Consider the following 17,595-nt stretch of genomic DNA (forward strand, 5'->3'; position numbering starts at 1 on the left):
ATTTTCAACAGTGTGATGTCACAGATTTAACTACTTGAGTGATCACTGCTCATTAAGATGTATTTATAAACATACCCATTGATTTAAATGCAGTCATTAACAGCTTTTTAATGATGAGTACTGAAATTGGTTTTCCCCTGTTGCAATGTCCATTTCTTAACTGATTATTGGCTTCAGCAAGAAACAACAGAGAAAGTAATAATTATCCCCTCAACTTCTATGGCAGCAATTCTCCTTGCTGGTGTCATGTTACTCAAGGCTGTATTCCTAGTAGTGTAGAATATGATAATACTGCACTGTTGTAGCACCAGATACTAATCCTGGGTCATTGTAGGTCCAAATGCTTGTGGGAACATATTTTTATTTAATTTATAAATGCATTTAGTGGGAGTTATGGCTTGGAAAATGTCCCCAATATACATGAAATAGCAAGAGCTAGAGCAAGGTTTAGGGGAGGATGATTCACCCTTCACATAGCAGCTTGTAGAAGCACAAAGCAGAATATAGGTCGGAAGGGATGAATTAGGGTTGCCAACCCTCCAGGATTGTCCAGCAGGTTCCAGGAATAAAAGATTAATCTTTACTTAAAGATTAAATCATGTGATGAAACCTCCAGGAATATGTCCAACCAAAACTGGCAATCCTAGGATGAATACTCCCTTGTGTATGAGTGGACTCCTATGGTCTTTTGCACTGTTCAAAAGCTGGTATTAGTCTACTAAAAAACAGAAGCATCCATGAAGATATTGCAAATGAAAATCTGGTCCAGACATGCCAAGGTTTCCCTTCCCTCCTCCCCTCCGTTTCCTTCTAAGTAATTGTAATAATTGTGAAAGGGCCCAGATTTCGTGTAGCCTAAGTCATAAAACAATCTTCAGATGCTAAAGAACTCGCTACTATGGGGCTTTGAACCAGTAACTTCAAAGGTGAAAAAGCTATACAAGGAATTGACAATCTGCTGCTCCTCTTAGTCGCTTCTACTTTCTGAATTTTTAACCCTTCATTCAGCAGTCAAGTAATGTTTTCTGGTACATTACAAAACTGAATTACAAATCAATTTTCAAAAAAAGTGTATGTGAATTTAATTGGTTAAAAGTTAATCCACTATCAGCACACAGATGGATAGTTTCTACCTATTGAAAGACACTATTTTTTAAAAAAAATCTTAACAGCAGCAACAAACCAAATCTCTGGAACTATCAGAGTTTAAGAGGGCAAGAGCATAACTCAGAGGTACCTACGTCCTACTTTGTTTGCCATCCATTTTTAAAGGATTTTTATGGCTGTCAGTGAAAATGTTATGCTGTGTGTTAAGTTCAGAGATCATTATTTCTGCTTACCCCTCAGAAAGACTTTTAGGAAATGTTTTTGGAACATGATAGGCAAGGATTTCCACACAGGCTCCTTTAGAAAATAAATTAAAAATAGTCAACACCAGATTCCAGTGATTAATACCTTGTGTTATCCTGAAAGTACCTCACCTGTTAGTTCAAACAGCTTGCTGAAAGTAGGTTTTTCACTGGAGTTCATGAACAGGCTACTGACATACTGTGGTCTAAACAAATTGATCCAATCCAAGGATTTAAAAGAATAAAATCAATAAAAATAAGGGTAATCGTGATTTCACATATAATGAAAGCCATTTATTTCTTGCTAGTATACCACAGTGCAAAAGCTGCTGCCAGCATTGCACATACCTCTCAAATCTAAAGCAGGACTGAGTGTGTTGGATGGTGGTTATATGTTACAGTATATACCTATTATAAATTCTCCAATAGTCTTCAACATATCAGATCAGTATAAATACATATCCATTACATTTTAAGAACAGTCTGACATTCATTGCTCTGCAGACTGCCAGCATAATGCCCGTGCATTGCGTAAGTCACCAAAACACACAGTAATCTCTGCAGGAGTGTGACAATACCAAACAGTCATAAATCCATACTCTGTGCATTTTTTTACCAGGTAACATACAGTCAGAGTAAGGTCTTCCCACCAGACAAATGTTTCCAAAGAGAGGCTGAAATGACTGGACTTTAGTAAATCATTTACTTTCTGCTGCTGTAGTCACCAAAAAGCAAGTTACAACACCAGCTGGGTTGCTTTTGCTACCTTAGGAGAAATAGTAAATTTCAGTATTGGGTATCTTTGAGATCAGTTACTTTACAATTTTAATTGTAAATATAATTTTTAAATTGATAAGGTATACATTAATGTTCTCAGAGTATAGCACAAAAGATCACAACCAAGAAGCAAATGTCATGAAAAATGTATCATCTTTTATAGGTAAGAAACAAGCTACTTCTTAAGTCCTCCACTGTAAGACAAATTTTCCAGACCTCAAATGATTCTCGTAGCTCTTTTCCGAAACCTTTCCAAGTTGTCAGCTTCTTTTCAGAGCATTGCACTGAAAGCGCACATTTAGTTGGTTATCTACCATGACTCCTACATGAAATCATCATGTTAACCATTTTGCAGTTATGAGAAAATGGTGAAGAGAGTTCATACAGTAAAGTACTTATAGCATTTTGGATAAACTTGGATTCAATGTATTATTAAATTCATGCCTGAGCAAAAGGCTAATACAGACCTCTGCAGCATTCAAGTGGGCAAATCTGAATTCATTCATGGGAACCTACATGGGGTTTCAGAAATGTACAGATCAGGAACTGGGGCTACTTCATACCACATTAACTGAAAAAAAGGCTGTTACAATAGTTCTCTATCTAGGTCACTGCTGAGGACAGAGACAGCACGAAAGTAACAACCTGAAAAATTCAGCTGCTATGGAAACACACTTGTGCAAGTGACTCATTAGAATGCAATAATTCAGCTTGCCTCACTCACAGATTCCAGTAGGCCTACCAGTGTTAGTAAGGCAAATGGGGTTTGACCTGTGATCTTTCCATCTAGATAAATATATTTCCTAATAAGAAAAGGAGGACTTGTGGCACCAAAGAGACTAACAAATTTATTTGTTAGTCTCTAAGTTTCTACAAGTCCTCCTTTTCTTTTTGCAGATACAGATACGGCTGCTACTCTGAAACCTGTCATATTTCCTAATGTAGGCCCTGATACACAGCATAAAAAAATATGACTCAGATACTGACCCATAGCAGAGGAGCACATAGTGCGCCACGGTAGCCTTCGTTACACCTTCTGCTTGCTAATGGTCTCAAGAGGACCAATGTCCGATTAGAATCATCTGGGCATAAGAAATCCCTAGCCATATCCTTTACCTTGTCAGCAGGGATTGAGAGTAGGAAAGAATCTACTATATAACCTCTTTGCCACTTGCTGATTCCCCTACACAAATTTAAAAAAATCCTTCCTTAGATATCACTTGATTTATATGACAGCCTTTACAATAGTTTAGGGCAAAAATACTGAGCTATTTACCTCAGTGGACAGTAGAGGCCTGATCCTGGGAGATGTATCAATAGCATTTGATATTACAGCTAATGGGGTTTTGCTGTGTGATCACAGTTGGGTATGGATGGGAATGTTGCTCAATTGATTTTGGTCATACCCCATAATCTTCGACTGTGGAATTCTTCTTGGGCCATGTGGTTTCATCCCTGTTCCTCTTCAGTTTTTATATATTCCTTAATGGAAAAATTTGGGTTTAGGGCATTGTTGTTATACTAATCATAGAAATATAGGACTGGAAAGGGACCTCGAGAAGTCATCTAGTCCAGTCCCCTGCATGCATGGCAGGACTAAGTGTTATCTAATGGTACCTGCCTCCAGATTTTGAGTGGGACATCAGCTGTTATGACACCTGCATCATAGAAATCCATGATTTGATGGCTCAATTAGTTGTGTATGAATACCAACAAGATCAAAATTAGCTTGGTTGGACTGGGAAAGAACTGTAATGTGAGTATTGTTTCCCTTGCCAGCATTGCCTTTGAGAAATTATTTGTGTAGCCTGGACATAACTTCTGACCAGCAGCTGATGCAAGGCCATCTGATTTCAGGCATGACTAGGGCTCAGGTACATTTTTCGATACTTTGAAAATCAAACATTGTTGCTAGTTAGTGGAATCTGACTTAAAGTCTTTTAGCTAACATTAGAGTTTGTTTTGCAGCTTTGTTTTCTGTGCTATGCTAGTAAAATCTGTTTATTTACCATAAATGGAATTCAACCCAAACGAAGTTGAAACCAGTCACTCATGAGGCACCTCAGACATGAGCTGAAGTCAGACCAAGCTTATCAGAAGTGATTAAGAGTTGAAGAGCTGGTTCAGAGCAAAAGGGAGTTATGATTCCCATCTCCAAACCGCATCTGAAATGTGGTTATGGGAAGATCCCTGACTTGGGGGGAGGTGGGTCAGAGATTGTTATGGTAATGCCTAGATAAGGGAGATTGTTATGGTAATGCCTAGATAAGTTCTACTATTTCCCTGAATAGTTAGCAACTATAAAATAACTTTTAATGTACAGAATATATATAGGATATCCCAGTATATCATTGGCAAGGACCAGTCCCGTCAGGTGGTGCATATTTTCAACAAGAGTTGAAGGTCCTCAGAGTTTCAGGACATGAGGCCTTTAGCAGCTCATAGGTGTGTGGGTGTTTTCTAACAATACCACTTGTTGCCTTGTGAAAACAAAATGCAATAGTAAAACCACAGGAAGTGACAGGAGTACTCAACAGCAGTATCTGATTTTTTTAAATTGTATTCCTTTAAGTGGTCATTGATTAGCTGTTGACTTTTGAAACAAGAGAATATTACACACAACAGTTAGGTTCTTCATTTTTAGAAAAAAATCGTCAGAGCATCTCATTTATTTCTCCTTTTCATCTTTATCAATCAAAAAACTTCTATTCTTGTGACAGGTCTGAACCACGTATTGGTAAGTAAGGACAGGAATTTAAAGAGGCTTTGAGAGCTGGAGTTCTTGCATTACAAATTATATTTCATATGTGCTGTGGACATGTCCATAAAAGTAACATTTCTGATGAGTTCTATGATGGTTTTGTCATTGACTTCAGTAGAAACAGGATCAGGGCTTAGAGCAGTATAATAAAGTTGTGAAGTCAGGTCATGCATGGGTCATATTGGCAACTAATGAGTAGCCTTTGGGCCTCAGCTTTGAAATATATTACACATTTCCTTGTAGTTTTCACAAAAATATTTCATAGCAAGTTAATTGCAATTCAGATAACTATTTTTAAAAAATCAAAGCAATAAACATATACCAGCTTCTGTAACAATAATATGTGCCTATAAAACAAGCAATAATTAGGCTTTAGCTGATTTAAAAGAAGACATTCGCTCTGTAATTAGAGGTGGAAAAGACCTATTATATTGTCTAGTCCATCGCCCACCCAGTGCACATGAGTGGTAATTAAGACATTACAAGGAGTGAAAGACAAAAATGCAAAGAATCAGAATAGATATCCCAAGTGGCCCAACCCTATGTGATAAATAGTTCAAGTGTACAACATTACAGGGACTATCATCATTAAGTTGTATTGTAGATAATGAAAACTGTAAATAAATCTAACAACAGACCAAGAGCTACAAAACAATAAGATATGAAAATAAAGCTAACTGTACTGAATGTCAGTGAAGATTTTGGAGCCAGGTAGTTTTTATGCCTTTTTTCAAAACCTTAAAGAAGAGGAGTCCATTTACCTATACAATGAACACATAACAAAAACTGATCATGAGTTCTTTAGACCTCAGTTCAGTACAATTATGTGACCCAATTTCTGCTCAAAAATCCTCTAGGCCAAAATCTGCCTTTCATTCAATTATTCCAATAGGAATGTCACACATGCATTTGATAGCACAATTTGGCCAATAAACTTAAGAAGAGACACCTCAGAGTGATACAGTCACTGTACATTATGTAATTTCCTTTAGCTTCACAGTTAGAGAGTTAAGTAAAACTGAAAACAGCTCATTAATGTAACAACGTTCTGAGGCAGCTATCACTGGTTCCACTTTAAATCACAAGGACAATTTTAAACACATTAAAATTAAAGTCCATCCTAAAATCTTTACAGATCAACTCAACATGGCAGGAAAAAGGGGGAGCAGAAATTATAAATACAAAATGATCAAACTAAAGAGTGAGTGAAGAGAAATACCACTTTTGGAATAAAAAAAAGATTACTTTTAGTCAAATAGCTATATACATATATACATAGCCATAGTGACTACATTTTGCATGACATTAAGTTTCTCACTGAAGGACACACCCCTAAGGAAATAGCTAGCATGCTGCTAGGCAAAGGTCAAGTTACAGGATTGAGGCCTAAATTGGTATGTAAGGTCACATGCATGCATTTGACTTTATGCACTAAGAGATATCCTCTTGATTTCAGATCAAGCACATTCACTTGTCTTTGCATCTCCAGGCTCTCATCCTGTAATAGGGGGACCCTTATATTGCAGGTTGTATCCACGTACAGATATTTATCAAGCAGCAGCTCAAGGAAGAGATGTCAGCTGTAACCATTTACATCTCAAGTGGCTTTAAAAAAAAATTGAGAACTAGCTTAGAAGAAATACAATACTTCATAGTCCTTCGCTGTAAAGTGTGACACATAAGGCTCGTATTTTTAGGGTAACAAACTAGAGAGAACACATGCCATTGCACAGTGACTGGGACAACTGCAATGGCAAAGCACCAAGGCACTAATTCAGTCCTAGCATTACTGAATTTTTAATTCTCCCCTGCTGCTCTCTCTGAGGTCTGCTGTAGTCCCAGTCACCAACAAGTAGCCTAGCAGCATGCTAGCCATTTCCTGGTTCAAAAATGTGGTCCTTCTCAATGAACCCCAAAACAATACACATTACAGCAAGTGCAAATCAAATAATTTTGGCATTAGAGAGAAAATTAATGAAAATTAATAAAGGTTTATTTTTACGTATATAACACAATTTATTCTGCGTTATTTGTTTTTAACCCTACAAAAAGACTTCCTTTTTCTTTACCCCTCTCCCGCTGGGCTAATTTGGTGCATAAGACATGCGTATAATGAAATGCTTCGTACACAAACAATTCTGGTGTGCTGAGGGGAAGGACAGTAGAATTTTATGGGGCCCTCTAAAAATGGCATATTTCTAGCTATCATACAATTGTGCCTTTTACAATGTTTTGAGATTACATATTCTTAACTAAAATAAATTGACAAGGTGGTCTTTGCTTTTTGTTTTCTTCCTTCTTTCTATGGCAGGCAATATTCTTTTCTTCTCCCTTTTTCAATGCCTGTCTTTCCCCAGCCTGATTTCTCCTTTTCTTTCCCTTCCTCCATATTCTTTCATTCTGTTCCCTCCCTACCCCCTATGCTCATCACTCATATGGCCACTCAGGGGTAGTCACTGCACTCACTCACTCTCACGGGTGCCCCAATTTCTCATTCTAACACACTTACACAGGTTACCCAGTTTCACTCATTCTGGTGCTTCTTATCAGACAAATTTACTCACTTTAAAGCAACAGCAGGCTGGTTGGTCTCTGCTGCTCTTTCTGGTGTTTCTATTATACGGTATGCTGATGACAGCAGCAACTTGCAGCAGAATACGGGGCTTCTAAGAAAGAACAAGAGTTGGAGCAATGGGGCCCCCAAAATACCATACACAGTTTTTTAAAGACTAAAATTTGTCATTTATTCACCCTACCCCTTGCTTTCCTGAAAAGTGGGGTTAAAGCAATGATTTAAAAAAATATTAAGGAGTAAACAGATGATGAGTTATACAAAAGGAAGCTACTGTGTGACATTTTAGTGTTTATCTGGTAGATTGAAAGTAATACTAGAAATTATTTTAAGTGTGCAGGGTTGGGATATTTTACACTCCATGTGCTGTATTAGCGTTGCAGTAAACAATCCTGTTTGGTTGTCTTTTTGGACTTTGGTTCTGCATATATGTACTTAGATACTTTGTTTTCCAAAGTTGTCACAAGGACCCTAATCCTACAAACATTTCAAAAAATGCTCAACTTTAATTATGTGATTTCGTGTCATTTAGTTCAATGGGATTATTCACATACATAAATCTAAGTGATTGCAGGATCAACATAATGTGTCATGTCCCTACTCTGCATAAGGTAAAGGGGGAGGTCACTTTCCTTTTTGTCCTTTTGTTTTTCTGACAAAGTTATCTCAACTTACTTATTTAGGGAGAATGAATCATGTAAATATCCTCAGTAAAATGGACTTTCTCCTCCCAGAAAAATTAATTTACTTAATTTATCTTAAATTTGATTGCAGTGAGCACCCCTAATTAACCTGATTTTTTGCTGATAATCACTCACAATGGAATCAAATCAAAAATCGGGGGATGGTTTGACCGGCACACAGAAAGAAGCTGCTCTCCGTGCATTAATTCACCGCACAGGATATAGTTTGATCCAGGTAAGAACATGTGGTCACATGCTTGAGTGCTATTTTTTGCATAGCATCTAATTTTAGCTTTAATTAAGTAGTTGTGTCAAGGGCTTGAGTGGTAAATATTTAACAAGGAAACTTTCCTTCTTTGTTGGTTCTCTTCCCTTCTCTCTGTTGTGTATGTCTGAAAGATGCTTTATTTTAATAAGTAGGACTGAATTCTTACATTGATTTTTTTGTTACACTGTAACCAGTCATGATAAGCTAACCAAAAACCTAGAGCTGAATGTCTCTGAATCTCAGGGAAGTTTTGGATTGCAATCTGAACATCACAGCTGCACTTTATCTTTATAATATACCAAAGCAAACCCAATGTCCACGCTGTGGGGACTACAGTGGCGGAGCTGAGGTGTTGTAGCTATACTGGCTTAACCCTGTAGCCTACAGCAATTGAAGAGGTTATTCCATCATCATAGGAATACCCTTTCCTAAGCAATGGTAGTGAGTTCAACAGAAGCATGCTTCCATCAGCCTAGTTGCTTTTACACCAAGGGTTAGGTCGGCATAGCTACAGCGCTCGGAAGTGTAGATTTTTCACAATCCCTGAGCCCTGTAGCTATGTCAACCTCACATTTAAGTGTAAACCAGGCCTGAATTAGATACCCTTTGTACTTTAAATGTGTTTAGGCCCAGGGCTGAATTTGACATCCTGGGACCATTTTTAGTCTCTAAAGATTAAGTATTTAATTTATCTGACACAGGAGAGAGATTATTTATCAGCCTTAATAATCAGAGGTTTGTTTAAAGTCTGTTTGAGAAGGTCTCAAAATGGGAGCCATCTTTGTTTATTTTTACTAAATTTGTAGCAGGCAGGGGAGCCCTTCAAAAGTCAAATTATCCATCTGTTTACTGAATTTTGGACTCATCCTCAAAACAAACATGGCCTCAACATATTTCATTTTCAAATGCAATAGAAAATTAGGCAATACTATGAAATAATCTGGTAAACTCTAAGGGATTATAATTGCAAATGGTAATGAGAGTGAGTTTTATGGAGTTTACTAAGGCTCAGATCCTGTCAGTTGTTTAGGGACAGAAGTATGGGAAGCAGCACAGTAGCCCAAAGAGGCAGTTTTGGACTAAAAGGAACTTGGAGCTACCAAAACAACAGGGCAGACAATTAAAATAACAAAAAACAGTGTGTTTATATAGCATATAAAGCTGTGTGCACACATTATAGGTAAGCAAGCATTTGGGTTTGTTGCATTTTAACATTGTTATCTACTATACTTTACACAAAGTGAGATAAAAATAACATAAGTCTGCTGTATTTATATTCTGCATTAGTTTCTTTATCCCAGTCTTCTTTTCTCTTTCTTACCTTCATCTGTATTTTTCAATATTTGATTTACCTCCATTTTCAGTTACTGCATCTCTTCTTCCTTTGACACCTTTCTATTTCTCTTTGCTTCCCAGGTTCTTTGTCCCTCCCTGCCATTTTCAGAGTTTATCCTATTTCTCCTTTCACCCCATTCCTTTCCTCACATTCTCTGGTGTTTTATATCAAACTCATCACCACAGTACCCAAGTATCTGCTCTCTTAGCTTGCCCCTTATCCCACCCTCACTCTCCCCACTGCCCACTCACTCACCTGCAAAAAGGGAAGAGGATTTAAGAAAACAGTTCTTCCTCCTACCACCAAATCTGTGGAGAGCTGAGAATTGGGTTGGACTACTTTTTCCTTCTTTCAACCCGTGAGGTGAAGACCTTGCTGACTGAAATAGGGGTTTTTTTTCCTCTGCTAAGTCATCCCATTCACCTACAAATACATTAACACAATGACCTAATTAAAATAAAAGGTTTTGTTTTTCCAGTCCTTTGTTTTGCAGTGGCATAGTAAATCTTCTCAAACCTTTCTTATCTGAATCTACTTTGGGTCGGGGTTTTTTTTTAATTCCTTTTACTTAGCCTCTCTTGAATGGATCCTGCAGGATCCATAAGCATGCATTACATAGTAATCACAATTAAGAATGTGACAAAACTGAACAGATTTATCGCACCTTAGCTATACAAAATGAATCAATAGACGTTCATGCATCACTCAGCAGAATTACACCTTCAGGGAAATGGTATTTAACGTTGCCAGCTTCAATGTTTTAAAATTTGATACTGCAGGAATTCACTTCTGAAAGTACTGTAATGACTCTCCCATTATGATGAAAATGTTTACAGTAAGAATGAAAATGGATAATTTACTACTACATCTGTCCAAGTGGTAATCCATAGACAATAGGCTGGAAGAGACTTCTTGGTCCCTTATCACTTATATTCCTAATTAGTTTCCCTTCAAGATCCTAATCAGTTTCACTTTGCTGTGCTCTCTTACTATGTAAGGAGCTTGAAACAGTTTCCCTGTTTATTAAATAGTTTATGGTTGGAATGACTTCGGAGGGCAAATAACTAGAGAATTAGGGCTTGTCTATACAGCAAGCCAGGGTGTGACTCTACAGTGGACCAGCTTGTCATGCAGTAACTCATTGTGTGGACACTGCTGTAACTTAGTAAATGTCCCACCCTCTCCTCTTTCCCATACCTCCTAGAAACATAATTCTTCCAAGAACAGACATGTAAGCTCATCTCTTTGTTCTGTATAATAAGAAGCTCACCATTAACTACAAAAATCCAGTATACATGTAATAATTAATAAAATGTTTCCGAGCAGTAGGCGGATTGTTGAAAACTTGTACTTTTGTTGAATGTGTTACTAGGCTGGAACCAAAACTAACTGCTCAGTGCACATGTCATGTTGGGTTTAGAAAAGCCATTGGACATTGACTTTTTAAGCCAACTCAAACATTTGAAAAAATGTTGACCAAAATAACTGAAGTCAAGACACTCATCTCTCCAATACTCTAACGTATGTTGTTTGTGACCCTCAGAGAAACTCTCTAGTCTACAGTACAAACTGGTCTTCTCTCAAGTACATCAGGAAACTGTCATTAGCCACTGTAGAAAGCACACAGGAGCTGATCTTGTTCTTCTTGAAGTTGATGGGAGATTTTTTTTATTGACTTCAGTGGAGCTGGATTATGACATCTGGTTGCTTTCTGAAGCTCATTAAACACTAGTAAATTATAAACTTTGACTCTGTAAAAGGAGATTGATGCTAGGCAGGCAACGTTTTAGCCTATGGCAGGCTGGCATCCTTGTCCAATACATCATGTTATATTAAACACTACAGCATCAGAAAGGTAGTATTTGACTAGGGTCTATCCACATAGTTCAACTTTAAGTAAACAAAGATAGGTAACATTTTAGCAAATACTGAGTGACTTCATTGGGCATTGGATCACGTCTTAATGAGGAAGAGTTGCACAGAGACATTGTTTCAGATGGCAAGAGCTGAAAAGAAGGATGTTATTGAATCAGAATTTTATGAAGGGTCAGAGAGGATGCCAGTGTTAGATGAGCAGAGAGGCCAAGTGAAGGGGGAGGGGGCGGGAATAGAAAGAAAGGCACAGTTATGCAGATAAGTCCATGGAGAGTTATAGAAACAAATAAGGCAATTTTGAGATATTTCTGTTGATTCCATATATTTTAAACTACGTTTCTTTTCTTTGATGCAGGAAAATGGACAAAGAAAGTATGGAGGTCCACCGCCTGGTTGGGATGCCCCGCCACCAGAGAGGGGCTGTGAGATTTTCATTGGGAAATTACCCCGAGACCTTTTTGAAGATGAACTTATTCCATTATGTGAAAAAGTAATGTCTTACATTTAAGAGATTTTCCTCCTCTTGTACTATACACATGCTCCTGAAAAAACTGTATGCAGAAAGAAGGCTGCATTTTCAAAGGTCTGGTACATGAAATAACAAATGGAAAATTGAAATGCATATAATTCTAATACACAAACATTAGCGACTATTCTTTTGTGTGTGTACATTGCTCAGTGTATAACCCATAGTACTTCTGTGTTTGGTGAGGCTACTGTATAGTTTGCGCCTGTTACCTAAATCTGTTCTGAGTCTCACTTTCTATTACAGGACTAAGCTGTATTCTTATACTTGTCTGGAGCTACGGAAATGTGGGGGTATAGAGCAGAAGCGCTGAGCAGAGGTGCTCTGATGCATGCTATCTGCACAGGGCTGATACAAGCAGAATGCCTCCGGGAGCACTGGGCAGAGAAAGCGTGATATAGCATTCTTTCCGCCTGATTTTGAAAGGAGCAGCATGCTCCTTCAATGACTCCTTCCAGATCCTAGCAGGTGTGTAGGGCCCTTAATGTGCCCCATCCTGTCTAACGTCCCCTACTGGACCATGAAACACCACAGGTTATAACCAGCCTTCACTGATATGCACATGCAGCCACTGTCATTGGATGTGTGAACTGGCATGCAGTCACTCACATATTTTTGCACACACAAGACGGGAGTAGTTTAAAAGCATGAAAGTAGTAGCAGCAACATGATCATTTGATTAACCTAAGTCACCACATAATTACATTATTGTAACGCTTCTGCCTTCCCCCCTTAATTTTTTTTAACTCTACTCTTTGTTGCATGAGTTCCAAAATTAGATTGTATGCTCCCTGAAGCAGGGACAACATAGGTGAAATCCTGGCTCCAATGAAGTCAGTGGTAAAACTTGCATTGACTTCAGTGGGGCCAGGATTTCACTCTATGTCTTATTTTTTGTAAAGTGCTTAGCATACCTCAGGTACTTGATAATAATGGTTATATCAAGACATGCACATACTGTGCCCTCCCTATCACTAACGGTAATCACATTCCCAAATAAGGAAACTCCCAAAAGTTTATCCTCATCCTCCTGCAGCACTTCTAAATAGTCTTCACTGCCATTCTTAATTCTATACGGAAAGAGAAAAATCCCACCAATAGTGGCACAAAAAAAAGTTTGATTAACTGAGGTGCACATACTGACTTTGAGAATGAGGCTGATGCTATGTGACTTTGGAGCCTCCAGTCCTTTTCTTTCCTAGCACAGACTGAAATTAAATATTTAAAAACAAAGAGCAAATCAGTGCAAGAAATCATTACTGCGACAACTGCACAGTACGGTTCCTGAGGCACACATTGGAACTCTGGTACTGTGTTATCAGATGGTGTGAATAGAGGTCATTTACCTTGCAGTGCTAACTCAGCCCTAACTGTCACTTAAACATATGTTGCCTTTATTTATTCTGACTTCATTCATGGGTCAGAAAACAGCTCTCAAGTAATATAGGTTCTGGCTGATGGTCACATTGATGGAGATGTTCAAACAACTCTGAGGTGATATGCACACAAGACACAGTCAGGGAAATAACCAGCTTTGTGTAAATAGCTTCTGTGCTGTTGGTGAAAGTTTCCTTTCAGAATGGGTTATTGACTTTTCTTTTCATTTGCAGATTGGTAAAATCTATGAAATGAGAATGATGATGGACTTCAATGGAAACAATAGGGGATATGCCTTTGTAACATTCTCTAACAAACAGGAGGCTAAGAATGCAATCAAGCAACTTAATAATTATGAAATTAGGTAAGCATGACTGGTATGTTCATATAAAGTTGAAATCAAATGATGTATTAGTCTGTTTTATTATACATTATTTATTTTTCCTGCGACTTGAAAAATGAATGTGTAGTTATCTAAAGCTTAAAATCACACCATCCACCATTCCCTTGTACAATCAGTCAGTTTCCCATTGATGAAAATACACAAGTTTCCATTTTGGTAAATCTGCATTTTCTAACAAAAATGTGTTTTATCAAAAAATTCTGGATCAGCTTTTCTGACAACCCTATTTTGGCTCCTGGGGAGGCTGGAGGAGCTGCTGACTAGCCCCTTCTGAGCTTTGTGAGGAGTTGTGAACTGGGCGGGGAGCCTTCTTAAGTTCACAGAGTATGAGTGGGGCATCATGCAAAGGCCCATGAGGGATTGGACTTTCTGACGTATTATTTAAGGCTGTCTGGGGATGGAATTTGGAAGCTGTCTAGGCAATGAAGAGCCTTTTAAGGCTTGTGGGGAGGAAGCTGTAACTCCTCAAAAACCCTCCAGAGGGGCTGGGGAACAAGAGGAGGTAAAATGGGAACGAATGAAGGAGCCTTCACTCTCTGGGACTCTCCATAGAGCACAGAGAGAAGCACGAAGCACCCAGAGAGAACAGGAATTAGCACTCCCTATGGCCTGAATCATGCAGGCTGGAGAACAGTGAGAAGTTGTTTCCCCAGACCCCCCGTTGTGCTGATCCACAGGCTGACTATGATTTCCCAGTTAGCTGACACTTTGGTGAACATGATTTGTCCTCGTCTACAGTGACTGTAAATCACGGTCAGCATCATATTAGCTGAACACAATTCTTCACTGTTGTGTTCATCAATGGTAAAGTTCTGTGGTAAAGACAACGCTCAATGGCTAGTTGTGGAAATAAACACCTAGGAAGTTAAAGATTGAAATTTATTTCTCCCAAAGTCTCAAATTATTTCCAAGCAATATATTCTCAAAATACTGATAGCTGCCTGCAGCTCCAATTTCACCTTCAAGTTGTGGGTGTGTGAACATTCAAAATCAATTCTGAATATATTCCTTTTTGTCTGGCACAATTGCTGATTGTGTATTGGATGGAGTACACTGCTCAAAAGGACTGGTCTGATTGATAAGTTTTAAACTATGGTTTTTGGGAAGATGAGGCTTGTGATTTCTCAAAGAAATGAGCCTGATTCATTACAAACTGGAACTGTTGTTTGTATGCAGGAATGGACGACTCCTAGGGGTTTGTGCCAGTGTAGACAACTGCCGTTTGTTTGTAGGAGGAATCCCAAAAAACAAGAAGAGAGAAGAAATTTTAGCAGAGATGAGGAAAGTCACAGATGGGGTCATTGATGTCATTGTGTATCCCAGTGCAGCAGACAAAACAAAAAACCGTGGCTTTGCTTTTGTGGAATATGAAAGTCATCGAGCAGCAGCAATGGCAAGAAGAAAACTGCTACCAGGTTTGTCTGCAGTGTTGGTCATGCAGCTTCCTTCGCTATGGCGCTTCACGAGGTCATTTAGCATTAAAGAAACCAACAGCAAACACTGACATTTTTCAGCTTTCCTATTGTCTGCCCTGGAGAGCTGCTGGAGAGGCAGAAAGCCTAGCTACTGAACTTCTTCACTTCTCCCCAGCTCCAGAGCCAGCGAGGCAAAGAGATGGGATGCTTAGCCTTTACTGCCCTGGAGTGGCACGAGGGACGGGGGCTGAGTCTCCCAGCTGGCTGACTGTCCAGTCCCGGAACTTGGGGGAACACTGGGAGGCAGAGACAGGGAGCTCAGTCTTGGTAGCCCCCCCAGAAAGCTTTGTCAATTGGAAAGAGCCTTCCAAGGGGGCAGCTGGGAAGCCATCATTTTGATCAAGAGACTTTGGGGCAAAATTGAAATTTTCCCATGGAAAGTTTTGATTTTGGGAGAAGGGCATTTTCAATCGGAAAAATCATTCCAACAAAAATTTCCCAACCAGTTCTACTCTAATGCAAAGCCTAATGTGATCTTTGCCACCATCACATCACATAATACAAAGACACCCAACACATACACATGCATGTACTTTATTATATACATCAAAATCAGCTGCAAAAGACAATACTTTTGCAGTTAATACAGGTCAGATTAACCTCCATTTAGTGGAATTCAGTGGAATAAGCCCTGCTAGGCCATTTTCTTAGTTCAAAGAGATTTGCTAGGCTCAATCTCTGTTGAAATTAGAAATAAATCTCTGATAAACTCCATTTATCATTCTTTGTACTGATGCAGTCTAATATATTTGAGATAGTATAGCTGCTACAGATTTTGCAAGGATATAAAGTTGCATTAAAGAAAAAAACATGTTTTCTTCCCAGGAGGGTGTGGGAGATGGCAAGATTGCTGAATGTGGGAATATTTATGGGCCCTAATCCAGAAGTTTGGGGACTCCCATTAACTACAGTGGGAATCAATGATACTCAGAACCTTGCAGGATTTGGAGAATACAGTCTGAGGCACTTATTCAGGAAAATGGTTATGAACATAGTTAGCTTTAGGAATGTGCTTAAGCATTTTCCTGAACAGGGATGCTTTCCTAACTGGAGCCTAATGAAGAAATCTCTAATGAGGAATTGCATTTATGCCTAGACTTATATTACACAAGGATTATCTTTGAATAAGAATTTACTACATGCTACATTTGAAGACATGAGCAAAGTTTACTATTATTTAGCCATGAGATCTGATTAATTTTTAAGTAGGTTTGTACAGGTATTACCAAGGGGGTAATATGAATACAGTAGAGTTACATAGGTAGCTTATAATTGGCCTATAGAACCTCTAATACTTGTGATAATGATCAAGATGGAAAGAAACCAACTTGACTGTCAGTCCCCAAGATAAGTTTACACAACTGGCCTTTAAGAGATCCACTTCCATAATACACACATCATGTGAAAGTCACTATGCATTATTAATCATCAATATTTGATCTTCAAATTGTGTACAATGAAAGTCAGAAAAGAGAACTAGATCTTGGTACCATCACTCTTACAACACATCTAGTGTTACAAAAGTTCCATGTTTATACTGAACTTTACATATGGGCAGAAGTGTGGAATAGTGACAAAAGCAAGGAGATGGGGTTAAGAGTTCAAGATTCTCTAAGTAGCTCTGTCTCTCACAGTGTGACTTTGGCCAAGTCCTACTCCTTCAGTTTTCCCTATTTGCCAGATAGGAATAATACTTCACAGAGGTGCTTTGAGGGTCAAATAATTGTAAAATGTTCTTCCGCTTAAGTATGGTGCTAGATAGCCATTTTTGTTTGTTCTATATTTACCTTGGCATGTGAGCATAATTTAAGATCATATGCAGCTGGCCAACTTAATATCACTCAAAGCTTTTTAAATAAATTATACTGTGATATCACCACGTGATGCAGTGGGCAAAGTTTTAAGATATGTTTTGCTTTAAGGTAGATTTAAGCTCTCATTGAAAAGTAAAGCTTCCACTGTTCTATGGATATATAGAACTCAGGTAGTTGCAGAGCAAGCTACATCATACTATGAGCCTAACCACTGCTTGAGGGACTATTTCTAAGGGTAGTTCAGGGAATGAGGTAGAGGTGGTCAAAAATAGGAACACAATTTTTGAAAAAAACATTGTCTCTTCTCCTCCCTCCATGCAATTTTTTTATCAAGTTCTAGTATGAGGGAAGTTCAGCGTCCAAGCTTATTTATGCCTTG

General features: G+C 38.5%; 1 protein-coding gene across 2 annotated transcripts in view; it reads left to right on the plus strand.

Moving 5' to 3' along the window:
* Positions 1-8,278: 8,278 nt before the first annotated feature.
* The window catches only part of A1CF (APOBEC1 complementation factor), a 33,836-nt gene continuing 24,519 nt past the window's right edge, over positions 8,279-17,595 (plus strand). For both annotated transcript variants that reach the window (XM_077821793.1, XM_077821794.1), the window contains exons 1-4: positions 8,279-8,377; positions 11,977-12,111; positions 13,758-13,888; positions 15,104-15,342. In XM_077821793.1, the coding sequence (XP_077677919.1) occupies positions 8,279-8,377; positions 11,977-12,111; positions 13,758-13,888; positions 15,104-15,342 (604 nt within the window). The remainder of the gene's footprint in view (positions 8,378-11,976; positions 12,112-13,757; positions 13,889-15,103; positions 15,343-17,595) is intronic.

This window comes from Eretmochelys imbricata, chromosome 7 (assembly GCF_965152235.1).
Source record: "Eretmochelys imbricata isolate rEreImb1 chromosome 7, rEreImb1.hap1, whole genome shotgun sequence".
NCBI lineage: Eukaryota > Metazoa > Chordata > Testudines > Cheloniidae > Eretmochelys > Eretmochelys imbricata.